The sequence below is a fragment of the Trachypithecus francoisi genome, unplaced genomic scaffold (genome assembly GCF_009764315.1).
Source record: "Trachypithecus francoisi isolate TF-2019V2 unplaced genomic scaffold, Tfra_2.0 Lachesis_group5, whole genome shotgun sequence".
Taxonomy (NCBI): domain Eukaryota; kingdom Metazoa; phylum Chordata; class Mammalia; order Primates; family Cercopithecidae; genus Trachypithecus; species Trachypithecus francoisi.
Window position 1 is genome coordinate 79921316 of NW_022681470.1, and position 27880 is coordinate 79949195.

Genomic DNA, 27880 nt, shown 5'->3' on the forward strand with positions numbered 1-27880 from the left:
GGAAGAACCTGTCAGGCCATTACGATAGTAAGTGCTGGAGGTGCAGAACTGAACCTGCTCTTGTTCACTTCATGAGCTTTGGGCTGGGGAAAGGAGATACCACATTTAAAGGGTCTTTCCTTGTAAGCTTGTCACAGGCTTCCTCTTAGACCTGAGGTGAAGCAGGAGGGAGAAGTATGGTTCTTATGCAAGTGTGGTACAGCATGCTAGATTTCCTAATGTCAAACAAACATCCAGGATATCAAAGGATATGTGTCAGTTTGAACAAATGTTGATTTATTACCTCAGATTGTAGGCATTTACAAAACAAAATGGAGACATCCAGTGTGATTCCAAGCAGGCTCATGGACTAGTGCTCACCATAACCCAGGTGCACCAGCAATCTGGGATATGGTCTCCTACAGAAGCACTGCATACAGAGAAGGTGCATTTATTTATTCAGCAGATAGCAAGATTTCCCAGGGAGAGGAAAACCGCCCTGCCCCACCTCTATCCTGGCCTCCCAGACTTCTAAGGTCTTTATTCAGCAGTGACTTTCATTTGATGAGGTGGCTCTCCTCTCACGTCACCCTGTCAGCCACCTTGACCAATAGCTCAGGGGAGACTTCTGCCAGCTCGCCTCTGCTCTGCTGATGGCCTCATCCTGCCACTGTGGCTTTTCAGGCTCTTCCTCCTCTTGCCCTGGGGGACTTGGGGCCCCACTCTGGCTTTCTTCTTTGTACCAGGCCCTCGCAGGGTATTCTTGCTGCTTGTAGGAGAAGCCAGCCTCTTGGAGGAGCCTTTCTGAGACAAACCCTGGGCTGGGCCAGAAGCTAAGGTTGCGTTGGAAGATTTTCTAGCAGCTTTCTCTGATTGCTCCTTTAGTAAGTCCAAGACTGTCTCTGAGAAATCAGCATTTATTTAGTGAAAAATATAAGTCCCAGAAAGTAGCTATAAGAGAAACCTATAACTGCATTAGAGTTCTTTAAATTCTTTTTATTAATACTTTTTAATTCCCTAACTGGCCTTGATCTAAATATATGACTTTTTTAGAAGGGTCACTCCAGTGATACATGGTTCTGTAATAGTTTCCTTAAGATAGTATCCTTCCTCTGTAAGTATTTCCTGACTCCCCACCCTGCCCAAGGAAACATTCCTCATTCTAGGGACCCTCTCAGTGCCCTGAACATCCTTCTATACCAGAACATTAGTGCTACATTTATTTCTTTATTTGCCTGCACTTCCTATCCCCACTCCTATTTAACTCTGAATTCCTACACGTCATAGGCTTTAAGTGTTCACTGTTGTATCTCTAGGGATAAGCATAGTTCCTGCCACAAAGTAAGTACGAAATGAATGATCCCAAATGAATGAATACATGAACGATTAAATGAATGAATCAACAAATGAATGAATGAATGAATGAGTGAATGAATGAATGGAGGAAACCAGTCACAGTAGAAGCGGGTATCCTCACACTCATAACTCCTCTGTTATGCAGAGGAGATGTATAGACTTAATTTCCCTCAGGGGGTAACTAAGACTCCACCGTAGGAATTATAGCCTGCTTGCTGAGGGCACTGCCTTAGCCTCCACACCAGGGCCTGAGCCTAAGACTCAAAGATGGACTCACTGGCGAGTGGTCTGAACGGGATCCGCTTACTCTTGGTTCTCACCGGCACTGGCTTGTGTTTGCACTTGCCTGGGGGTGCCCGCCTAAAAACACAAACAGAAATCATGAGGACGCAAGACTCTGAAGATGCAACCAGAAAATCAAGGTCACCAGAGGGTGTGTATTTGCAAGAATTGGGATCAGCCTTTACTTATCCATGGGGATGGGGTAGATGTAATACGAAATATGCTATGAGCTCAGAAGGAGAGGTAAAAGGGCACAGACAGAGCAGGGCACCTCAGGCCCTTGAGAGACAGTGCAGAAAGGGAGTTAGGAGTATGGGCATGGTGGCAGTCAAAACGGGTTCACATCCTGGTAATCAGGGGCAAATAAACCTTGCTAAGTCTCAGTTTCCACATCTACAAAATGCAAAAACTAATATTCCCCATCTTCCTAGGAACAGTACCCAGCACGTAACAAGAGTTCACAGATGAGGCTGATGATGAGGATGATTCTGCTGCTGCTTCTGATGGTGGTGCTGGTGACTCCCTTTAAAGAAAATGTCTTCAAGAACTCAAGGCACAGCCCTTAAGCAATGCCTGCTTCTCTGCCTAGTAACACACACATTCTTAAACTGCTTGTCCCCGGGTGCATCTTCTGAAATAAAAGGGACTTTGAGGACAGAGAGTACTTCCACTGTAGACAGCAGAGCTGGAACTTCCCAGCCTGTCCCCATTGCCTTCTCTGCCTTGCTCCAACTCTATCTCTCACTGCCATCCTCCCAAGTCCAGGTGGAGGGGAAAGAAAAGGTAATTGTATTTATTTAACAAACACTTATGTAGTGCTTAGGCACCATTCTAAATACTTTGCAAATATTAGCTCACTGAGTCTTCCTAACAATGCTATGAGGTAAGTACTATTACTATACTCATTTTACAGAGGGAAAACTGAGGCTCACACAGGCTAAGAAACAGGCCGAAGGCCACACAGTTAGTCAGTGGCAAAGCCAAGATTCCAAGCCCAGGCTCAAGTCCATGTTCTCAACCACTGTATTTAGCTACCCCTAAAGGAAGGGTAGGAGGAAAAAAATGGGAGGGAGAAACGGATACATAAATTAATCAGGTGCCCTCAAAATGCTGGGGGTGGTGCATTTAGTGCAAAGACAAGCTGAATAAGTAATCAGAGCAGAATCTGGTCCACTTATAGAAGCTTTAAAAAGTCTATGTGATTCGATATAGTTATAACTGAACGGAGGGAGTAGTGCTGAAATGACCTGTCCACAAAGAGAACTGAGTTCCTATTCCAGGCTCCTCTTACTAGCTGTACCTGGGGCAAGTAATTTAACTTAACTAGCCTTCAGTTTCTTTATCCATAGAGTGAGGGTGTTAACCTGCCTGGTCGGAATTCTGTCAGCGTTAAATGACAGCCCACATGCATGACACTTAGCACAGTGCCTGGCACACAGGAATAACTCCATAAATGTCAATTTTATAAAAAAAACAAAAAGGTGAACGAGTAAGGATGTCTTCAGTGTGAAAATGCTTTATGGGCGCTTTCCGTATGGCTTCTCACAGCTGCTCTTGTGAAAGTGGGGAGTTAAATTATCTGCCAGCTAAATCAGAAAACTGCCAAAGGAAAGAAAAATGGGTTCACAAAGGAAGCCTATTAATGGAAAGAGAACTCCCCACCAAGGCATCATCAACCATCAGAAGCACTTTAAAGACCCTGAGTCTGCTCCAGCCCCTAAGCCCAGGATATGTGCACAGAAGCAGACCCAGCAGTGGAAACAGCCCAGTATTAAATTCACCCCTTGGCTATCCGCCCTCCACCATCCACACATCACCCTGGGCACAGCCTCAGGGACGGAGCCTCTTCCAGCAACTTCCAAGAATACACAAACTGAGAGCCCTGTGGCCAAACAGAAGCTGAGCTAGAGCTGGCCCCAAAGCCCTAACCAGTGGCTGTACCTATTTGCCTCATGTCTACTGAATGCCAATCCAGATATGGGTAGCATAAGCCTCAGGGGAAAATTCTCTTCTGCTGGTCTATCTGTAAGCTAATTCAGGGGGAGATTTTCTTGCTTTGGCAAGAATTTTCAGATAAATCTAGAGCACTGGGGCAGGGTGCATGGTAGCACACACCTGTAATTCCAGCACTTCGGGAGGTCGAGGCAGGTGGATTGCTTGAGTCCAGTAGTTTGAGATCAGCCTGGGCAACATGGCAAAACCCCATCTCTACTGAAAATACAAAAATTAGCCAGGTGTGGTGGTGCATGCCTGTAATCCCAGTGACTTGGGAGGCTGAGGCACATGAATAGCTTTAACCCAGGAGGCAGAGGTTGCAGTGAGCCAAGATCGTGTCACTGCAGTCCAGCCTGGGAAACAGAGTGAGACTCTGTCTATTAAAAAAAAAAAAAAAATCTAGTGCACTGCCCAGATTCCTCAGGATGGATACACTGCATCACCCTCCCTTGGGCAGATAACCTGACCCAGACCCAACAACCTCTCGAGCGGGAAGTGGTATTGTGGCTTTTGCCTGTGCTGGTGGAAGCTGGTCAGCCTCTGAGAGAGATAAGCAAAGAAGCAGAAGGAAACAGCATAGAGCCCAGCAAGTGAATAAACACTAAACTCCAGAAAAGGTCAGGTGGAGCTACTGAGGAACCTGCCCGTTAAACGTATTTGCCAAAGACCTGGAGATCTGCACCAAGCCCAGGGCACAGGGGAGCAGTACTTACTCAGGTGCTCAGAGGTATATGTCTGTTGTTAGATGACCTCAGACAGATACTTCCAGAAGCATATTTAAAAAAAAAAAACCACCTGTCATGGTGGCTTATGCCTGTAATCCGAGCACTTTGGAAGACCAAGGCAGTGAATCACCTGAGGTCAGGAGTTGGAGACCAGCCTGACCAACATGGAGAAACCCCATCTCTACTAAAAATACAAAATTAGCTAGCTATGGTGGTGCATGCCTGTAATCACAGCTACTTGGGAGGCTGAGGCAGGAAAATCGCTTGAACCTGAAAGGCCGAGGTTGCGGTGAGACAAGATCGCACCATTGTACTCCAGCCTGGGCAACAAGAGTGAAACTCCATCTCAAAAAAAAAAAAAAAAAAGCCACAGACCTAGACTAACCCTAGAAAGACTCAAGGTCTTCATGTCCAACTGCAAAGAGACCGTTTCCCAAGTATTTCATAATTTCTATAGACTCATTGTCCTATGCCATTATTTGTCCAAACTGCTTTTCATCTAGAACATGAGTTTGCTTCATCAATAATTTTTGGTAATTTGAGGGACAGTGAGGATTGTTTATATGGCCTGCCATGGAGATAAGAAATGAGAAAAATGCATTTGAGAAGAAAATGACATCAAATCTCACCTTGAGGGGTCAACAAACTTGTAAATAGATCCATGTGGTGCGTAGGCACTTGGGTAAGAGGTCGCCAGGAAATACAGCTCCCCTAAAGCAACAAAAATAGACAGGCAATAATGGGACATCAGGCAGCACTGAGACAAGAGCTGGATGCACAGAAAATGATCAAAAAGAGGTTATGGCCCTAAAATGCAGTGAGCCCCAAGAATGGAATCCCAGAAACCTAACTGACGTCAGCTTCGCTGGGCTATGAGCTCCTTGAGGAGAAAGTCCATCTTTGAACCCCCAAAGACTAGCTGAGTGTATGGCCTAGCAGAGGTAATTTCATGTGTATGTTTGTTTATCAAACCAAACAGCTTTCTCCCTTATCACCTCCTTGCTCTCGGAAACTTCACCTCAGTGAATCTCCATTTCCTTCCTTACCTCTTTCCTCTGTGAACACTTGTATATACACAGTCTGCAGGCTGAGGACCATCTGTCAATCACTTTATTTTGCCCCTTCTTTAGTCGTTTTGTTTCCCTTCAGCCTTACTCCCATTTTCCTCTTTCATTCCGTCCTTGAGTTCCTTATTTCCTGGTGACCCTCCCCACTCTCCACCTCTTCTCCTGGTCTTTTCCATGCCCCACAAAAATCATCCCTACCCACTCTCTCCTGTATCTCTCTGATGTGGTTTGGCTGTGTCCCCACTCAATCTCATCGTGAATTGTAGCTCCCATAATTCCCACATGTTGTGGGAGGGACCCAATGAGAGATAATTGAATAATGGGGGCAGCTTCCCCTATACTGTTCTCCTGGTAGTGAATAAGCCTCATGAGCTCTGATGATTTTATATGGTTTTATAAGAGGAAATCCCCTTCTCTTGGCTCTCATTTGCTCTCTTCTGCCACCATGTAAGATGTGCCTTTCACTTTCCACCATGATTGTGAAGCCTTCCCAGCCATGTGGAACTGTGAGTCCACTAAGCTTCTTTTTTTTTTTTTGTAAATTACCCAGTCTCAAGTATGTCTTTTTCAGCAGTGTGAAAACGGACTAATACACTCTTAGAAGGAGCCCCGCTCCTTCCCATTTTTGCCAGTTGGAGCTCTGGGAAATGTTCTTTTCTCACAGTAACTACCTCATTCCACCTTGCTTTCTAGTTATTTGTGAGGGACATTATGCTGCGGGGTCATAAGCCCCAGTGGAGAGTCCCAGAAGTCTGGTTTGATTTCTGATAACACCAGTTCCTCTCCATGCTATCTTGGGAGACCTCTTCACCTGCACAGCCCTCGAGATATTTATTCATTTGTGAAATGGGGATCACAATGCCTCAAGTGATTGTTAGGTATTCAATTAGAAAGTGTTAGATAACCAGGCTGGCGCAGTAGCTCACGCCTGTAATCCCAGCACTTTGGGAGGCTGAGGCAGGTGGATCACCTGAGGTCAGGAGTTTGAGACAAGCCTGGCCAACATGGCAAAACCCCCCTCTACTAAAAATACAAAAATTATCTGAGCGTGGTGGCGCACGCCTGTAATCCCAGCTATGCAGGAGGCTGAGACATGAGAATCACTTGAATCTGGGAGGCACAGTTTGCAGTGAGCCAAGACCGCATCACTACACTTCCAGTGCAGTAGGCAACAGAGCGAGACTCTGTCTCAAAAAAAAAAAAAAAAAGTGTTCGATATTCGTAGTTATTACTACTTTCTCATCTCTCTGACCCAATGTTTGTGCTATTACACTGAATTAAATTCACTTGCTGTTATGTGCCTTACACAATTCTTTCTCAATTTTATGAAAGAAAATGTCTATTAAGTTGCAATTCTGAAAAACCTAAAGCTTTATACAGCTCTGGGTTATTTAAACAACTGATTTTTTTTTTAAAGACAAAGTCTTGCTCTGCTGCTGACTGGAGTATAGTGGCACAATCACAGCTCACTGTAGCCTCCACCTCCTGGGCTCAAGCAAACCTTCTACCTCAGTCACTTGAGTAGCTGGGACTATAGGTGCATGCCACCACATCAGGCTCATTTTTTAAACTTTTTGTAGAGATAGGGTCTCCCTATGTTGCTCAGGCTGGTCTCAACCTCCTGCACTCAAGCAGTCCTCCCAGTTCAGCCTCCCAAAGCAGTAGGATTACAGGCATGAGCCACCACACAACAGCTCTAAACAACTGCTTTTTGTGGAGAACAGAGACCAGTGTTTGTCTTGTGCTAAGTGTGAGCCTCATGGTCTTTGCATAGCCACTACACAGGGTAGCAGCTGCCTAACAGACTATGATTTGTGTACTGACAAACTAAATTTATAATCTTCCCCATGTAAGAGATCTGATGAATTAGGACACACCCTCCTTTAGAGTCAGTTTGCTCTGTCTGAATGGCAACCCCAGGTACCATCCAGAGTGATTCTACCATTCGATAAATGTGGTGTCTAAGAAAGGTCCACGAGTACATAGGCAGGGGCCCCTCGAGACCATGCAAAGGCCTTCCTGGTCTAAAAAGAAAATTGAAAACCCTGCCTATACAGGACTGCAGTTTGTGTAAATTATATGTCTTCCACATTCCATAGACTTCCCATTTTATTTTTAGGTTAAAACAATGCTAGAGGTGAATTTCATCTGTAGTATCCAACTGATATTTTTAATATATGTCTTAGGGGAGAAAAACAAAAAAAACTATAATATGCCATGTAAAACAAAAATGCATGCTATACAAATTTACTGCAAACATAATTCATTTGACCAGCCCTCCTGGGAATGTGCTTCAGTGACTGACTTTCAGAAATCCCGTCAATCAATCCTCAGCAATGGGCAGCTCCGCACCAGCCATTCGCTCCGCAGTAATTCATACCAGCTATCAACTCTCAGGACGTGAACTGTAGGACGTGACCCAGAACGTGAACTGTAGCCATAGGTGAGGCAGAGCTTGAGTTCCAAGTAAAAGGTGACTTACCTAAAGCCAGTGGACTGGTAATAAAATGATGAAATAATGCTCAGATCTAAAAATGCCTCTCAGAGGAAAAGAATATGCCAAGAGCAGAAAATATGAATCAGTTTATGCAAAAACACAAGAGCAAGCAACTCTGGAAAAAAAAAAAAATAGCATGCCTCAGGAAAGCCTCATTAGCCTCAGCGCTGCCCTTGGGCAAAGGCTTGGGAACACTTTGGCAAGTCTACCCCGTAAAATTCAGCCAAGGACTCTGTTTTGTTTGCCAGATGTACTATGACTCTTTTTTGTTTGTGTGTTTGTTTTAACTGTTTTCTACTGTGAGACGTCTACAAACACAACAAACCAAGCCACCAAAGCCAGGAACAACCACAGAAGATGGCAGCCCAGGATCCCTGGGCAGACTCTGGGGGTCCAACCTCGGGAGGGTTTCACCCACGGCAGTGTCCGGCAGAGGAGAGGCCCCACTACCGCCTGTAGCTTTCACGTCACTCTCTTTCCACTGGCCACCATCCTGCCAGCTTGTGGTTTCTCTCTTTTTTCATATGTTTGGACTTCTAATTTGAAACTCACATAGACTTTTTTCTGTTAAAATACTTGAAGTTTCCAAAATTCTTGAAGTTTCCTCTGCTCCTATAAAACATTCATCTCAAACTATCTGTTCATCAGCTAGCTGAGAGGAAAGGGTCCGGGACATGACTGGGTCTCCTTATATCCTACTCAAGTGAAGGTCCCAGGCAGCCACCTCATGGCCCAGAGGGGAAAGAAACCAAATATTTCAGAATCCTTTGAGACTCTGATTTATACCTACAGAGAATCTTTTTCTTTTTTCTTTTTTTCTTTTTGATTGGTTTGGTTTTCTGTTGTTTAATTATTTTTTTCCACCTATAGAGAATCTAGATGTGGAAGGGACCCTGAGAGATCACCTTATTATCTCTGCCTCTAAACATGATATCTAGTGCCAAATACTGGAAAGTTCACTGTCCTCAAATAAAACAAAACAAAAATATTTAAAATTTGAAAACTTTATCTTTCTGAGTGAAACATAACTTATGTAAAGCTGAAGTTAAAAATCGGTTTTCTGATGATAAAATGCTTGGAAGCGTATTAGAACTGAGTCTCTCTGGGTCTCTCTCTCATGTACATGCACACATCATGCTTCACTGAAGCCCTTAACACGTGCCTAGTCTGTCTATTGAGGAACCTCCTACCTAGATGTCTACCTTTTTCTCAGATTTCTAAATAAATAAATAAATAAATAAAATCCTCCTTTGCTCACAAACTCTTGGCAAGGTCAGGAAAGAGCCTGGCCCAACCAGTGAGATGATCACTAGAGGTCTGTTTCCCAGACAGCACCGGCAGCATAAACACCCACTGCCCATTTAGTCTGGTCCACTGTTGGCCCTTTTCACATTCCTAGAACTGCAGTTCAGCATAGATCTTCCTCTCACAGTGAGTTGTGTGGTTCAACCAGGAAGGAGTAGGCTGACATATTCAGTCTGTTTCTTCATTGGTGAAATGAGCATTATAATTACATTATGGGGCCGGGCACCGTGGCTTACGCCTGTAATCTCAGCACTTTGGGAGGCTGAGGCGGGCAGATCACCTGAGGTCAGGAATTTGAGACCAGCCTGGCCAACACAGCAAAACCCCATCTCTACTAAAAATACAAACATTAGCTGGGTGTGGTAGCAGGTGCCTGTAGTCCCAGCTGCTTGGGAGGCTGAGGCAGGAGAATTGCTTGAACTCCGGATGCGGAGGTTGCAGTAAGCAGAGATGACGCCACTGCTCTCCCTCCTGGGTGACAGAGCAAGACTCCGTCTCAAAAAAAAGAAGAAAAAAATCAAAAGTAATTTTATCATGGGGGTGTTATGATTACAAAATAAGGTGAAAAATGTGAAGTGCTTGGAATAGTATCCAGTATATTATAAAAGATGACTAAGTGATAGTGATCATAGTAGAAGTGATAATTACTATTTAAAATAAATGTTTAGTTGATGCCTGTGATTATCCAAGTTCCAGGAAGTAGAAATCAAACAACTCTGTACATATGTTACCTGCTTCATCTTCAGCAAAGGAAATGATGAACTTGCTATGGGTGCTGATCAGCCCTGGGAAGGCACAGGACGTAGTGCTGCCCAGGCAAAGATCCCGCTTCTTCCATTTCTTGGTTTTTCTATCTTCCTGCAAAGCCATAAGTCGACTAGATGAAAAATAAAACCTTATGTTTTAGGAATCCATATATCCACTCTGCAGAATACTTTTTCTCCTAGAATCAGGGACCCTTGAGTACTAGGACTGAGTCTCCCATTAAGAGATCAATAACTAGCCTCCCTCCAAGCAACCAAAAAGCTTCTTCAGAGATATTTCAATCACCCACTTGCCCTAGATGTGGAAGTTCATGTTCTATTATAAGAGGAGTTTGGGCCAGGCCCAGTGGCCCACACCTGTAATCCCAGCACTTTGGGAGGCCAAGGCAGGCAGACCACTTGAAGTCAGGAGTTCAAGACCAGCCTGGCCAACAAGGTGAAACTCCCATCTCTACTAAAAATACAAAAATTAGCCAGACAGGGTGGTGCACGCCTATAGTCCCAGCTACTCGGGAGGTTGAGGCACAAGAATCACTTGAACCCAGGATGTGGAGGTTGCAGTGAGCCAAGATCATGCCACTGCACACTCCAGCCTGGGTGACAGAGCGAGACTTTGTCTCAAAAAAAAAAAAAAAAAAAAAAAGAGAGTTTGATGAGCTGCACTGTGTAGGCTGCACCACTACAAAAGACTGATCTTATTTTTATTAGTTGTGTGACCTTTGGGTAGTTGCCCAATATCTCAAAGCTTCAGATTCCTCATCTGTAAAATGGGGAGTGATAACATAATTTACCATAGGGGAGAATTTTGAAGGTTAAATAAAATAATATACATAAACGTCTCACCAATGTGTGTGGCACATCGTAAGGGTTAAAAAAAACTACTGTTATTATTATTGCTGTATGCTTATATAGTAGCAGAAAGATGCTTCTTATCCCTCTATCATCTATCTGAACTAAAAGCAGGTTTTTAGAAGAAAAGGGAAAGGAAGTTGGTTAAACTCAGGGTGCTCATCAGAATCACCTGGAAAGTTTTATGGAAACAGAGATCCCAAACCCAAGGGATTTTTATAAGTATACCTCAATTAAGAATCACTGCCTATGACTGGGTGCAGTGGCTTATGCTTGTAATCCCAACACTTTGGGAGGCTGAGGCAGGCAGATCACCTGAGGCCAGGAGTTCGAGACCAGCCTGACCAATATGGCAAAGCCCTGTCTCTACTGAAAATACAAAAATTGGCCAGGCATGGTGGCATGCGCCTGTAGTCCCAGCTGCTTGGGAGGCTGAGGCATGAGAATCGCTTAAACCCAGAAGGCAGAGGTTGCAGTGAGCTGAGATTGCACCACTGCACTCCAGCCTGGGCGACAGAGTGAGACTCCGTCTCAAAAATAAATAAATAAATGAAGAATCACTGCATGTTAACCAAATGATGTGCATATGGGGGCAGTAGTGAATGGAGGTTGTAGGGAGAAAAACATAAAGAACAATGAAATCCCAAAGATCTAGTAAGTGATGATAAAGGACCTGACCAATTAGTCATTTTACCCTATCTCTGTAACTAAGAATTGCAGCATGAAAATAGAACATGGGGCCGGGCGCGGTGGCTCAAGCCTGTAATCCCAGCACTTTGGGAGGCCGAGACGGGCGGATCATGAGGTCAGGAGATCGAGACCCTCCTGGCTAACACGGTGAAACCCCGTCTCTACTAAAAATACAAAAACTAGCCGGGCGAGGTGGCGGGCGCCTGTAGTCCCAGCTACTCGGGAGGCTGAGGCAGGAGAATGGCGTAAACCCGGGAGGCGGAGCTTGCAGTGAGCTGAGATCCGGCCACTGCACTCCAGCCGGGGCGACAGAGCGAGACTCCGCCTCAAAAAAAAAAAAGAAAATAGAACATGGACCCCTTTTCTAACAGGGACCAGATTTACTCTCCCATCCTAAACATTCCAAAACCTGCACAAGATAGAATAATAATGACTTCAAAGATACTGAAGATCAGGCAATATAGGAGTATGTTCTCTGAGATATAGGAAACAAACAAGGTGAACCCTATGATTGTTCCAGCATACTACCTTGAGAGTGTCCAGCACAGGGAGGGAAAATACAGGCAAAGCCTAGCAGGCTCCTTGAGCTGAAAAGACATTGCTGAGAGTCCAGGAAAACCAATGCAGTAAGAGATTGCAGGATAGATACTGGAGAGAAGAAAATTGCACAGAGAACGAATGCCAGAGAGCTGCAAAAGGTTCCCCTGAAATAATCGTCAGTATACTCAACAGCAGGTACATGTGAGAAAATATTTAAAAACAAAGGAAAGATTTAGAAGAAAAAGTACTTAGCATTTACTTGGGATCAGGAATAGCATAAGTAGTGAGGAACAGAACTCAGTAGTGAGGAACAGAAAGCTCTAGAAGAAGCACTACCTTGGTTCTGTTTAGTAAATAATTAGTAGCAAGACCTGAAAGAATTACACTACTTCCAAATAACTATGTCTCCAAGCAAAATTCAAAATCATTTATTGGAATACAAGAATATCCAGCACTACTAAGTTAAATTAATAATTTCTGGCATCCAATCAAAAATTACGAGGCAAGTAAAGAAGGAGGTGAATACAACCCATAATAAAAAGTAAAATCTGTCCATCGAAACTGACACAGAACTGACGAAGATGTTAAAATTAGCAGACAAGAACATTCAAACAATGATTCTTACTATATTCCATATGTTTAAAAAGTTATATAGAGATATGAGAGATACAAAGCAGACCCAAATCAAGTTTCTAGAGGTGAAAAATATATTGAGATTACACACACACACTCAATGGGATGAATGGCTGGCTAGACATTACAAAAGAAAAGATTCATGAACTACAGACATAGCAATAGAAACTACCCTACATGAAACACAGAGGAAATTTTTTAACATAAATATATCATCAGTGAACTGTGGAACAACTTTAAGCAGCCTAATATACATGTAATTAGAGCCTCTGAATAAAAGGAGAGAAGGGAGAGGTAACAAGATGGCAACCAAGACGATGGAGATCCATAAGCTGAAGCTTGCTGAACTAAGGCAAGAATATTTTGCTCATGGTTTGGAGACCAAGGGAACAAAGCAAGATCTTATCCACAGACTCCAGGCATATCTTGAAGAACACGCTGAAGAGGAGGCAAATGAAGATGGGAGATGAAACAGAGGAAGAAGAAACAAAGCCCATTGAGCTCCCTGTCAAAGAGGAAGAACCCCCTAAAAAAAACTGTTGATGTGGCAGCAGAGAAAAAAGTGGTGAAAATTACATCTGAAATACCACAGACTGAGAGAATGCAGAAGAGAGCTGAATGATTCAATGTACCTGTGTGCTTGGAGAGTAAGAAAGCTGGTCGGGCAGCTAGGTTTGGGATTTCTTCAGTTCCAACAAAAGGTCTGTTATCTGATAACAAACCTATGGTTAACTTGGATAAGCCGAAGGAAAGAGCTCAAAGATTTGGTTTGAATGTCTCTTCAATCTCCAGAAAGTCTGAAGATGATGAGAAACTGAAAAAGAGGAAGGAGCGATTTGGGATTGTCACAAGTTCAGCTGGAACTGGAACCACAGAGGATACAGAGGCAAAGAACAGGAAGAGAGCAGAGCACTTTGGGATTGCCTGATGAAAAGTCCTTGATACTTTCTGTTCTCCAGTGTTTTCCATTTCTCTCATTCTTCTTGGTCACATATATGCCTGAATGTACAGTCATGTGCCTACATCCGGCCTCGCAATGAGGGAGCATGTACCCCAGGTACATCCGTGAACTGCAGCAGCAGTTTGACTTAATGCTGTTTCAGCTTTAAGGTTGTTGTGTTTTTGTTCTTGGTTATGTAGCTTGTTAATTAAAAAAATAGAAAAGGGAAAAAAAAAAGGAGAGAAGGAGTGCGAGACTGAGGGAAACATATTTGAAGATATAATGGCCAAAAATGTTCCATATTTCTTGAAAGCTATAAATTCACAGATCAAATAACTGCTACAAACTCTAAGCACAAGAAATATGAAGAAAACCAAACTAAGACATATCTTAATGAACTTGCACAAAACTGATGATAAAGGGAAAATCTTAAAAAGTAGTCATAGGGAAAAAAATAAAATATTACATATGAAGGAACAAGGAGAAGTCTGGCAGCAGATTTCTCATTGGAAATGATGCAAGCCAGAAAATAGTGTGGCAATCTCTAAAGAATCAAAGAAAAAAACATGCTAACACAGACTTCTATACCCAGTGAAAACATCTTTCAAAAATGAAGGCAAAATAAAGACTCCAAAAGGGAAAGGAATTCATCACTATAGACCCCATCAACAAGAAATGTTAAAGGAAGTTCTTCAGACAGAAGAAAAATGATATCAGATAGAAATATGCATCTACCCAAAGGAATTGAGAGCATTAGGAATGATAACATTCTTATTGCCACTGTAACAAATTACCACGACTACAAATTACCACAACTTTGTGACTTAAAACAACATATACTTATTCTTTTATAGAATTGGATGCCAGAACTCTGAAACGGTCTTCACTGAGCCAACATCAAGGTGTTGGCAGGACTGTGCTCCCTCCAGACGCACTGCAGGAGAATCGATTTCCTCACTCTTTCCAGCTTTTGAAGGCTGTCCCTATGCCTTGACTCATGGCCCCACATCACGTCACCTTTTCTCCTTCTGCCTTCGTTGTCACATCACCTTCTATCTCTCACATCTTCAAATTTCCCCCTACCTTCCTCTTTTAAACACACTTGTAATTTCATTTAGGACCCACCCAGAAAATCAAAGATAGTTCCCCAAGTCATATACAATATGTTCTGGGACCACAGTAAATCTAAAATAGAAATCAATAGCAGAAAGATCTCTGGAAAATCTTCTGGTAGTTGGAAACTAAATATCTCACTTTGAAATAACTCATGGGACAAAGAAATCAAAAGGTAAATTAGAAAATATTTTTAGCTGAATAACAATGAAAACACAATATATCAGCATTTACAGGATACTGCTAAAGTAGTACTTGGGGGAAAATTTATAGCACTAAACACATATATTAGTGAAGATGAAAGGTCTCAGATCAATAACCTCAGCTTCCATCTTGAGAAACTAGAAATAGAAGAGCAAATTAAACCCAAATCAAGCAGAAGGAAGAAAAAAGGGAAGAAATCAATGAAATAGAAAAAAACACAAAAGTAATAGGAAAAAAAATCAATGAACACAAAAGCTGGTTCTTACAGAAGATCAATAAAATGGATAAACCTCTAACCAGACTGATATAAAAAACAAAAGAGAAGACACAACTACCAGCTATATCTAGAACAAGACAAGTGACATCACCATAGTTTCTATAGATATTAAAGAATAATAAAGGAATATTATGAACAACTGAATGCCAATACATTTGACAACGTAGACAAACTGGACAAATTCCTTGAAAGGCACAGACTACCAAAGCTCACTCAGAAAGAAATAGATAAACTGAATAATTAAATCTAATAAAGAAATTAAATTTGTTATTAAAAGTCTTTTCACATAGAAAACTTCAGGCCCAGATAGTTTTTCTTGGAATGAAGAACACATAAGGAAAAATAATACCTATTTTACACAAACTTTTCCAGATAATTGAACAGGAGTACTTATTCTATAAAGCCTGTTTACCCTGATTCCAAAGTCTGACAAATACATTACAAGAAAGAAAAACTACAGTTCACTATTCCTTCATGCACATAGATTTTAAAATTTCAAACAACATGCCAGCAAATCAAATCTATATATATAAAAAGGATGGGGCCAGGGGCAGCAGGTCATGCCTATAATCCTAGCACTTTGGGAGGCCAAGGTGGGAGAATAGCTTGAAGCCAGGAGTTCAAGACCAGCCTAGGCAACATAATAAGACTCCATCTCTACAAAAAAAAAATTTTTTTAATTAGCTGGGTGCCACCAGCTACTTGGGAGGCTGAGGTGGGAGGATCACTTGAGCCCAGGAGTTCGAGGCTGTAGTGAGCTATGATTGTGCCATTGCAGTCCAGCCTACATAACAGAGCAAAACCTTGTTTCAAAAAAAAAAGATAATGCATTGTGACCAAGTGGTATTTTTCTCAGAATGCAAGACTGCTCTAACAATTTTTAAATCAATTGACGAAATTCACCATATTAAGAAACTAAAAATTTTAAAAGCCCACATGATTCATCAAAAGATGAAAAGAAGCCTTTGACAAAACCCAACATCTATATCTAATACAAATTCTCAAAGGACTAGAAATAAAAGAAAATGTCCCCAGCTTGATAAAGGGTGTGTAGAAATCACCTACAGCTGACATCATATTGGTGACACACAGTAACATCACACCAATATGACGGTGATAATGAATGCTTTCCCCCACTTCTACTCAACACCGCACTGAGATTAAGCTAGAGCAATAAGCCAGTTAAAAAATAAGAGCAGGTTTCCAATTCAAAAAAAAAGAAAGTAAATACAAAAATTCACCAGGGGTGGTGGCGGGCACCTGTAGTCCCAGCTACTCAGGAGGCTGAGGCAGGAGAATGGTGTGAACCCAGGAGATGGAACTTGCAGTGAGCTGAGATCGCACCACTGCACTCCAGTCTGATCTCAAAAAAAAAAAAAAAAAAAAGAAAAGAAAGAAAGTAAAAGTGTCTATATTCACAGACCTTCTAATAAAATTATCGTCCACATAGAAAATCCAGTAGAATCTATAAAAAAGCAATCAGAATGAACAAGGAGTTCAGCAAGGTTGCCAGATGCAAGCTCAATATAAAAAAACTTCTACATTCTAACAATTAACAATCAGAAACTGGAATTTACTATAACATCAAACACTAAGAGATAAGTAAATATGCAAGATCTCTATACTGAAAACTATAAAATATAGTAGCCATGTTATTCACAATATTTCATAACTGGGAATAGCCAAAATGTCCATCAGCAACACAGAGAATAGATGAATAAATTGTGGTGTATTCATACAATTGAATTTTACAAAGCAATAAAAAAGACAAATTACTGATACATGGAAACAACATTGATGAATCCCACAGACAATGCCGAGTTAAAGAAGCCAAGCACAAAAAGAAGAGTCCACACTATAATGATTCCATTTATATACGAAGTTCCAGAAGCAAAACTAAGCTGTGGTGGGAGTGCTTATCTCTGGCTGCGGGGTGTGTGTGTGTGTGTGTGTGTGTGTGTGTGTGTGTGTGACAGAGAGAGACACAACTTCTTTTAGGCCTGGATGGCTACATGTACATATTCACTGGGGACAGGGTACAGGCTGGAGATCCCTTTGGCATGTTTGGAAATGCTCAGAGCAAGTAAGCTGGATGGAAGCCGGGCCCCTGTCCCTTTAAAGTGAGCCCCTGGTATGAGAGAGAAACAGAGAGAGAGAGAGAGAGAGAGAGAGAGAGAGAGAAGGAGGCAATAGAAAAGGAGCCTCCTAGGGTGATGGAAGTGTTCTGCCTCTTGATATGGTTGCTGGAAATATGAGTGCATACATTTGTAAAACATCATACAACTGTGCTCCTACATGATTATATTTCACCATATGTAAGTTATACCTCAGTAAAAGTGTTCAAATAAAAAGAGAGAGAAGAGACATCAGTCCTTCCTTACCCACTCATGAAGTCTCCAAAGATATACAGGCCATTGAGATTTGGGGATTCACAACCACGATAGACGTAACCTCCCGTGACTGACTTCCCCACTGCGTGGCCATAAGCATAGATTGGCAGAACATCATCTGTCCAGGCGAGAGGAAAGAGAGTGAGAGTCATGGCCTAAAATTGAAAGCTTCAAGGAGGAAGAAGGGGACTTTTTAATGCAGTTGCCTAATTCAGTGAAGAACACTTTACCTCTTGGTCTTCAGTAGGACAGGCAAGCAAGCAAATCATGTTTATTGTTCTCAATAGGCCATCCACAATATTTGCAAGCTTCCTACTTAACTGCTATCCTCAGGCAGAGAGGAAGCCAAAAATTCCCTCCATCTATGAGGCAGTGACCTGGAAATCCACATGGCTAAGTTTTCCCTGTAGGTTGATATGGCAGATACTCTGGTTTAAGGATATGGAAAATACTGTCACAGTCTGTAAGACTGCTTTATAACTTAGAGGACAAGAAAAGACTAAGAAGTAGTAATAGAGTCAGAACACTAGAATTTTGAGCCAGGTGGAGTTTCTAAATCACACCTTGATTATTGGTGTTTAGAAAGTGTCCTGGGCTGGGCATGGTGGCTCACGCCTGTAATCCCAGCACTTTGGGAGGCTGAGGCAGGCGGATCACAAGGTCAGGAGATCGAGACCATCCTAGCTAACATGGTGAAACCCCATATGTACTAAAAATACAAAAATTAGCTGGGAGTGGTGGCACATGCCTGTAATCCCAGGAGATTGAGGCAGGAGAATCGCTTGAACCAGGGAGTTGGAGGTTGCAGTGAGCCGAGATCGTGCTACTGCACTCCAACCTGGTGACAGAGCAAGTCTCTGTCTAAAAAAAAGAAAACAAAAAAGAAATGAAAGTGTCCTCTTACTTGACTATATGCAGAATATCATTTCAGTGGCCTGTACCAGTTGGGAGATAAATAAAAACATACACCAATTTTGCTCTGCCAGTGGTTCTCAAAATAATATGCCTAAAATTAATGTGGGTAACTTATTAAAATACAGATTCCTGCGTCAATCTCATGCCTCCAATCTACCCAAAATTCAAATTCATTAGGTCTGAGGCAGAGTCTAGGAATTCACTTTTTAAAAATAGCCACTGCCAAGATGTCTCTGGTGCCAGTGAGTGGCTGGAGGACGGATTGGAGAAGCACTACGCCACAGGACACGAACAAGGCGTGATTTAAATGACCTGCAGGGCAGGACATTCAGGTTTTATTCCCCACCTCCACCTCCAACCCACTCAACTCATCCAAGAAATCACCGAGAGAGCTTCTTACTCACCCAAAGAGGCATTGTGACAAAGTTTTTTGTCATAACATGCAAACCCTTCCTTTGCTCTCCAGCCGTAATTTCCGCCTTTCACAATGAGGTCAACCTCTTCAAACCTGTTCTGGCCCACGTCCCCACAGAATATCCGGCCTCGACCCTGGTGCGTGATGGGGTCCCCTCGGTCCACAGCACAGCGCCACATGTTCCTAATCCCATAGGCATAGATGGCAGGGTGGGCCCCTGGCTCAGAAACAAACGGATTGTCCGAAGGGACTCGGTACCACTTGCCATCTGAGCCTGCCCTGTTCACATCGATCCTTAAAACTTTTCCCAGCAGGGAACTTCTGAAAGAAAGAAGGCCAGGAAACAGAGTCAGGTAAGCAACGAAAGCCACAGGACTGGAAGAGACAACCCACAAGGGCCGACTCATAGTTGATGCCAAGAGACTGCTAAGGATCACATGGGAAGCTGTGACTTCTTATTTTCCTTTTTTTTTTGTACCAGCAAGAATGAGCTGGAAGATTTTCTTTTAAATCTATACAAGATATTTAAGACTGTCCCATGTTTGGCTCAAAAAGAACCACGAGGCAAAACTTTGATGTGATCTTGGCCCATTTGACCCTGAGCAAGTTGCAGCTTCAATTCTTATTTTAATGATGAGGACAGCTTCTCTCTGATTTGGTCTAATATGACAAATTTTTAAAAGAGGCTAGTTACATTGTTTATTCTTTATTTAACAACGTGGTCAGTTAAAAGGACAGAACAGAAGCTTTTGAGAGGCTCTGCCAGTGACTGTGGTCTCTGGGACTGACTTTCCTCATTTGAAAGTCAGAGGAGAGTAACTGATGGCCTGTGCCACTGCTTCCTATGATGATGAGAAATTTCACACTCAAGTAAAGGGTCTGGGCTCTAATGGACACATGATAATCAGAGGCTGCTATTATTTTTAATATCTTGGCCAGGTGCAGTGGCTCATGCCTGTAATCCCACATTTTGGGAGGCTGAGGTGGGTGGATGGTTTGAGGCCATGAGTTCAAGAATAGCCTAGGCAATACAGTGAGACCCCATCTCTATTTAAAATATTTTGCTAGATAAATATTATTTACCTTGCAGTGTGGTTTTGATATAAGGGTTAAATGAGTTATTGTGTATATAGCATATAATGCAATTCTTGAATCACAGTAGGTATTCGACAAATGTTAGCTTTGTATTATTATTAACCTCAATATTTCTATTACTAGGAACAATAGAAGCCAAGTGCTTACTGGGTGCAAAGGGCAGAAGGACCACATGACCTTTTTCTAGGCAACACAGCGTCACTGGGCTCTGGCGCCATATCACGTGGGTTGGGATTCTGTTTTTTCCACTTACTCATTGTATTACCTCTGTGCCTCCATTTGCTTGTCTGTAAAATGGATACTATTATATGTATACTTCATATGATTCATTCATTCCATGTGTAATTATGGAAAGGCTCCCTTGTGCCAGGCACTGTCCTAAGTGTTGGTGATATATCAATTAACAAAATAGATATTAGATATAAATTCTTGCCCTTGAAGATTGTTAAAATTACCTTCTCAAATGTACTTAGACCAGTGCCTGACAAGCTGCAAGCACCCAATACACATTGGCTCTCAGTAGTTAAGTCTCATCTCATGTGTCTCCAGGGCCTAGCACAGCACCTGGAACATGGTGTTCAATAATATTATTGAGTTGAATTGAATTAGATGATTAGTGTGGTAAATAATGACCTGGTAATATATATATTTTTAAAATCCCAAATTCTCCTTTACATAACACTCTGACACTTATATTGAGCGTCAATATTATGAACTACCAAAATACACTATGTCTGAAATTTATGGAACTGAAAAAGAAACATTCCTCCCATTGCCTCAATGGAGTGGACTACATCTTGCAGCATGTGATTTGAGTTTGATGACATCCATGCAAAAACACCGTACCAGGGGCTCACTCTGAAGGGACAGGGTCCCAGCCTCCATCCAGCTTACTTGTTCTGAGCATTTCCAAACAGGCCAAAGGGATCTCCAGCCTGTCCCCCGTCCCCAGTGAATATGTACATATAGCCATCTAGGCCAAAAAGAAGTTGTCCGCCATTATGGTTTGAGGCTGGTTCTTCGATCTCTAAGATGACCCTGGAAGAGAAAAAAGAAACCATGCATTAGAATTTGACACAAGCTGAAGTTACATCCTCTTGAGATACCCAGAAATGACTGGTCCAAGCCACCAAGATTTGCCAAGTCAGCCAAGACCTGCTTCTGAGTTTTTGAGGATCACAAAGCAGGTGGCTTTGGGTCTCTGAGATGACCCTTTTTTCCTGGTATAACTCTTTTATGGCTCATTTTTCTTTTTTCTTTTTTTTTTTTTTAGACAGAGTCTCACTCTGCATCCAAGCTGGAGTGCAGTGGTGTAATCTCAGCTCACTGCAACCTCCACCTCCAGAATCAAGCAATTCTCCTGCCTCGGCTGAGAGCCTCCCGAGGGTGGGATTACCACATCTGGCTTTTTTTTTTTTTTTTTTTTTGAGCTGGAGTCTTGCTCTGTCACCCAGGTTGGCATGCAGTGGTGTGATCTTGGCTCACTGCATCCTCTGCCTCTCAGGTTCATGCAATTCTCCTGCCTCGGCCTCCTGAGTAGCTGGGACTACAGGCATGTGCCACCATTTTTGGTAGAGACAGGGTTTTTCCATGTTGGCCAGGCTGGTCTTGAACTCCTGACCTCAAATGATCCGCGTGCCTCAACTTCCCAAAGTTGGGATTATAGGCATGAGCCACCATGCCCGGCCTCATTTTTCTTTCATACCATGATTTAATGAGCTGTGGACCCAGCCAGGGTAACAACTGTCCTTTTCTACGGCTTGCCCTTACTCTCTGCCCTACCAGAATGCTCCATCCCTTCTTTGGAGCAACTTAAGAGGGGTTAATCTATCAGTTCTTTATGCTCTTTGCAATCCTCCAACCTGTCTACCATGGGAAAAGAGGCAAGGGAGAAAGGAGAAGAAGGGGAAAAAAAGGCAGAGTGGTAGGGTGGAAAGAGCATGAGCTTGGGGTCAGTTAAAACTGAGTCCTCACTTGGCCATGCAGCCATAGCTTGATGGCCCTGTGCCACAGCTTCCAGTTAGAATGAGAAATCCCACATTCAAAGTAAAGGGCCTGGGATGCAATGGCCACATAATAATCGGAGGCTACTATTGTGTTTCACATGTTGATATTAGCTATAATTCTTTCTCAGACCCTTATGACTGTTGGTCCTTGCTTACCCTTTGTAAAGACAGGCAAGCATGTCTTTATTTAGGGTAACTGTGAGGTGATGGCTACATCCCATTAAACAGCCTTAACTCAAGAGTCTAACTTGGGCCGTCCTCAATCCACAGTGACTCCTTTCTCAACAGTTGGAGTAGTTCTGTGAAATCAGTAAAATTCCCCTCTATTATCTCACAGACCTGGTGGGCATTATTTCGGAACACAGTACAGCAGCAGACTCTCATGAGTACCTCTCACCTCTCTGATTTCAGGTCAGCTTTGTTAGGATCAGCCCGAGAAACCTTCATCTGACTAATCCGGATCTTTTCTACCTTCTTCTTGTCCAGGCACGAATAATAAATATAGAACTTGCGATTGTGGCGGAATCTGGGGTGAAAAGCCAACCCCAAGAAGCCTCTCTCATCCCCGATCCATGGGGTGGTCAACACGATGTTCTTGAGGTCCAGGAAGGGTTGCTCCAGGCGACTCCCATCAGGGAGATAGACCCATACCACTCCTACCTGCTCCGCAACAAAGAAGCGATGGGTGCCGTCCCCGGCATGGACCATGGAGACAGGGTTCCTCAGCCCGTTGGCCACCTCGCTTAGGCAGAGCTGCAGGCAGCCCCGAGGATCCTGGGCCACCATGCCCAGGTTGCGGTTGAGATAGTCGTTCCTCAGGACGTTGGGGAAGCAATAGTCCTTGTCAGGAAGATCCAGGAGGTGGCAGAAGCGGACACCGTCCATTCCGTGAGACTCCTGGAGGCCTCGGTCATTGGTCAGCAGGGAGATGGCGGAGTGGCAGTTAGAATGGAAGGCAGAGCAGTAATCAGAGCAGAGGCCAGGGAGATTCCGGAGGGGCGTCTGGGGGTTCTCGGCGTCGTAGAGGTGGGCTGCGTAGGGCGAGCACTCCTAGAAAAGAATGCGGAGCTCAGGCTCAGCATCAGACCTGCCACACCGGCGCTTTTCTCACGTTTTGAGCAAGCAGAAAGAAAAAATGGTCCTTGGGGGAAAAAGTCAGGATTCTGGAGTTTTTGTTACTAAATGCTGCTAAAACTCTTCTCTGTGATTTTCTACCCAGTTAATGCTCCTGAAAGGCAGAAAGCAGGGAAAATCTCTCATATTCACTATGCTGTCTCTAACATTTCAGCTTAGTTTTTGACATTTAAAGTTTTATTAAATTATGCATGAATATTTTTTCAAAAAAAATTACTAAATTTCTAGATCTGTTTCTTTTTTTTTTTTAATTTTCATTTTATTTTATTTTTCATAGAGACGGCCTCACCATGTTGCCTAGGCTGATCTCAAATTCCTGGGCTCAAGTGATTCTCCTGCCTCCTCAATCTCACGAAGTGCTGGCATTTACAGGCATGTGCCACCGTGTCGGCCCAGCCTCATTTTCTTATGGATGCTGTATCTACTAAGATTTTATTTCTTTATACAAATATGAAACAATTTGGCAAAAATTTCATATTTGTTCAAATGTGGTTGTTGGAGATACAGTGTTAATGATTTAATTTTTCTGTGCTTTTCCATATTTTTGGAATATTTTAGAATGAAAAATTAAATTATTTGAATGGACATTGGATGTATCACTCTCAGAGATTAGGTGTCTAGCAATTTCTTCAATTATTTATTTAAAATATTTCAGTGTTTAATATATGCAAAGTACCATGCTGGAACCTATACACATTTGAATTGTGGCTATAGGGCAATATGCCTGCTCCTTACACAAACATATGAGGACTATTTGCCCGAAGGAGTAGCTGCTACTCAGACCTCCCTAGACTATAACATTTTTTAGAAGGAAAATAGAATATTGTGAGCAGATGAGCAACTCCCAGTAGTGATGAAAGGCAGAGGCAACTGAGATTAGTAAGGTAAGAAAGTCCTATTTAGGCCGGGCGCAGTGGCTCAAACCTGTAATCCCAGCACTTTGGGAGGCCGAGACGGGCGGATCACGAGGTCAGGAGATCGAGACCATCCTGGCTAATACGGTGAAACCCCGTCTCTACTAAAAAAAAGACAAAAAACTAGCCGGGCGACGAGGCGGGCGCCTGTAGTCCCAGCTACTCGGGAGGCTGAGACAGGAGAATGGCGTGAACCCGGGAGGCGGAGCTTGCAGTGAGCTGAGAGCTGGCCACTGCACTCCAGCCTGGGCGGCAGAGCAAGACTCCGTCTCAAAAAAAAAAAAAAAAAAAAAAAAAGAAAGTCCTATTCAAAGGGTGTCGTTTGGAGCCGTGCGTTCCAGCAGAGTTCACCTATTGGCCCAGAAGCCGCCTTCTGATCACTAACGACTCTGAGCCAGCCAGCCTGCGCAGAACCATCTCATGTGCTCCCATCGCTTCACAAAAGGACCAGCAGCGTTTTTCATGTATATGTGACTTCCCTGTTCTCTCTTATTTCCTCTGATTGTAGATTGCAGAGCCAGCTTTTGGTCATTGGGCAGAGGGGAAGAAGGAGCCCAGAGATTCACAGGCTCCCCTCGGGGTGTCTGTTTCCGTTTAAGACACTTATTACAGCAGCTGTCAAGAAGCAACATGACCCACTCTTAAGTGTCCCCTTGCTCATTCTGTCCACTCTCGGAGAGTGGGAAGAAGAGAGAGGGGAGACTGAATTAAGGATCCAATACCAGAAAATAGAAGGGGGCTGTGGAAAGAGAACCACCACTATGGCATACTCTCATGCAGCCATTTAGAGTTTGCAAAGTTGCTTCTACTCAATTAGCACAGTAACTAAACAGATACTTCCCTACTTTAAAGGAAGAAAATTAAAGGCCATAAGGTCTCTGGCCAGGCGTAGTGGCTCACGCCTGTAATCCCAGCACTTTGAGAGGATGAGGTGGGCAGATCACCTGAGGTCAGGAGTTCAAGACCAGCCTGACCAACATGGTGAAACCCTGTCACTGCTAAAAATACGAAAAAAAAAAAAAAAAAAAAAGCCAGGCATGGTATCACACACCAATAGTCCCAGGTATTCAGGAGACTGAGGCAGAAGAATTGCTTGGACCCGAAAGGCAGAGGTTATAGTCAGCCAAGACCGTGCCACTGCACTCCATCCTGGGTGACAGAGTAAGACTCTGTCTCAAAAAAAAAAGGAGTCCTATGGGACCCTCCTGTTGAGTCTCTCTTATGTGCCAGGCACTGTTCTCTACATTGACTGGGATGCAGCAGTGAGCAAAACGCACAAAGTCTCCTTCCAGTGGAGCATATAGTTTGGGGACCTCAGAAAACCATTAAGTAAACAAGCCAGTGCTGCTGTTACTATACTTTATCACGATGTGACTGAAAGGGCACAAAACTTGGAGCCTGAGCATCTAGCTCTGTGCCCCAGGATTGTTTTGCCTTGGGTAAGTCATCTAAACTCTTGAGCCCTCATCAGTAAAATGAGGATCATAACAACTGCCTGCAGAATCATTGCTGGGTACACACTACATGTGTTGGGGAAGAAAGAGGACCTTATAAATGGGAACGAATAAACATGTGTAGGATTGTTTGGCTGAAATTGTTCTTATTCCTCAAATCCCTGAAACAACAGAACTGCTGACTTTGACTTTCTGAAATGTTATGCAAGAGGGAAGGGTCAGGGGTATACATTTTTACTGGGGGAGATCTCAGAAATAAACATTCTCAGTGCTACTTGTAAAAGTTCAGCTTCTACCCTAATGGGTATCCTAGAGTTAATTCTCCAGGAAACAGCTGAGGAGTGGTGTCCAAGAGTGTAGCCCCAGGCGGTGCCACCCAGGTGGCTGACTTTCTGGGCCAGGCTCAGCTGTAATTCTCTCCTGGACTCTGGAAAGCTTAGTTAACCACTCCACATCTTGTGTGGCAGTTATGGTGGTCAGTAAGTTCAGGAACAGTGGTCATGAAGAGACGCCCGTGGATAGCCAAGTCATTGTGCTGACAAGCCCAAGGGGTCTCAGTTCAAAAGGCTGCCTGGACTTCTTGTCTCTCCTCCCCAACATCATTAGAGGGGTCCTCCCCAGGCAACCTCTTTCATCAGATTTCCAAATGCTGACCTCTCTCCATTAACCCCCAAACATCCTCTTCCTACAAAGTCTGTGTGTGCAGGCTACATCCGTCTTGTTTTCAGGCTGAGCTCAACCAAAACGATGCCTCCCAGGGATGTGGATTTTGGCTGTTGGGCAACCAGGAAAAGCAGAAACTCTGTGAGTCACTGTTACTCAGCCGCTTGCATCTCTCTCTTCCAGCTCTGGAGTGCTGGGCAGACAGAACTCTGGGGAGAGTCCCCAACCCCTGCTGCCACCATCGTGACACCAGAGATGCCCTGGCACAAATCAGCCAGATGAGAAAGGACTGGACCCCAACAGATGCCACCACTCCCTCCCTTAACGCACTCGGTAAATGCCATGGGTATAAGTGCCTAACTCTCTGAGCACCACAGAGGATGCAAATAGTTATTTGCCATGCACCGCAGAGGGAGCGTGGCAAATAATGGCTGCTCTGAGAGCTCCAGGAAGAGTATTGCTCTCATTCTCCTGGAGCCTGGAGAAGAATCAGGGCCAGCAGAATCCCAGAGGGAGAGGTTTGGGGAACCCATGGAGACCAAATTCAGAACACACTCATCTCAGTGTGCGTGTCCAAAGACGGCAGCTCAAAGATGAGGCACCCGGCACTTGAACTTCTAAAGGGCTGGACTCCCAAAGCACCCTCCGCTCAGCACCCACACCATGCAACCCAGCACCCAAACCCCTGGGGCTGGAAGGCACTTTTCACTACCTGGCAAAGGATGTCTTTAATGTAATCTCCACACAGCTCATGCCTCTTCAGATCAAAATATTCCATGATGTCCCAGTACCGGGCAGCGATGCGGCGGTCCTTGTGCTGGTCACAGCAGCCAAAGGACTCATAGTCAGAGCAAAACTCAAGGTGCAGAAGGGGCTGGAAAGGGGGCCCATAATCCAGGCACTGGGGGTGTCCCTGCAGCAAGCCCACCTGGCCCAATAAGAGTATGAGGCAGAGGCAGAGAATGCCAGAAGAGAGCCAGGGGGCCCAGCAATGCAGACCACCACACAGATTAGGAGTGGACATTCTCAGCATTGTGGCCTTGGGAACACGCAGGCTGCTGTGTTTGCTCAGGTTGGCTTCCCTGCTCTGCCCAAGGTCCTCCCTCTCTTCCTCTCCCCACTCCACCCTGTTTTCTCCTCCTTCCTCCTCTTCCCCGCCTCTCCCTGCTAAGGTGGTTTCTGAGCAGTGTCCCTCCTGCGGGCTCCCTTTGAAAGCAGTGGGAGGTGTCCCTTCCCCCTTCCCCCAACCCATCTAAACATGAATCCCCACTCTAGTGCTGCTAGTGTTATGGGGGCACACCTTTGCTTAGCCGAAAGTCCAATGGTGTCAGTGGCAGAGGTGCTCGATTCCTTAAAACTGGGAAGAATTCCTGCTGTCTGTGGGGATGCCTGGAAATTCACACTTTTTTTTACCGTTTCTTCACAGGCTGAGTGGCCCAGAGTCAGCATGAGAACACCATATATTACATCATCCCAGACTTCACACTCTGTAGAAGGAAAGCTTCAATCGTTCCTACAGTGCTGAAGGGCCCCAAGGGGGTGGGGCATATGGAGGGGCCATGGCAGGAGGCAGGGTGCGCTGCATAACTCCTGGGATCTGGCAAGGTGTATATTTGGAATGGTAGGAAGAGAGGGCATTTCATGAATCTTGCATCCACAGTAAGGACCAAGGACAGGA

General features: G+C 43.8%; 1 protein-coding gene and 1 pseudogene across 1 annotated transcript; one reads left to right on the forward strand and one right to left on the reverse strand.

Moving 5' to 3' along the window:
- Window positions 1-256: 256 nt before the first annotated feature.
- On the reverse strand, window positions 257-27289 carry HHIPL2 (HHIP like 2). Its single transcript, XM_033196265.1, has 9 exons — window positions 26915-27289; window positions 22435-23087; window positions 20926-21069; window positions 18926-19257; window positions 17598-17724; window positions 9938-10083; window positions 4967-5048; window positions 1613-1695; window positions 257-881 (listed from the first exon to the last, which is right to left on the reverse strand). The coding sequence occupies exons 1-9, from the start codon at window positions 27233-27235 to the stop codon at window positions 595-597; spliced, it is 2175 nt and encodes a 724-aa protein (XP_033052156.1). The 5' UTR covers window positions 27236-27289; the 3' UTR covers window positions 257-594.
- LOC117074629 lies at window positions 12985-13610 on the forward strand (annotated as a pseudogene).
- Window positions 27290-27880: the final 591 nt, after the last annotated feature.

Excerpts from the sequence above, each read along its gene's own strand:
- HHIPL2 (XM_033196265.1), bottom strand. The coding sequence starts at position 27,235 with ATGCTGAGAATGTCCACTCCTAATCTGTGTGGTGGTCTGCATTGCTGG. Across the intron at positions 23,088-26,914 it reads TTAAAGACATCCTTTGCCAG|GAGTGCTCGCCCTACGCAGC; the intron begins GTAGTGAAAAGT and ends ATTCTTTTCTAG. Across the intron at positions 1,696-4,966 it reads AAGTTTGTTGACCCCTCAAG|GCGGGCACCCCCAGGCAAGT; the intron begins GTGAGATTTGAT and ends TTGTGTTTTTAG.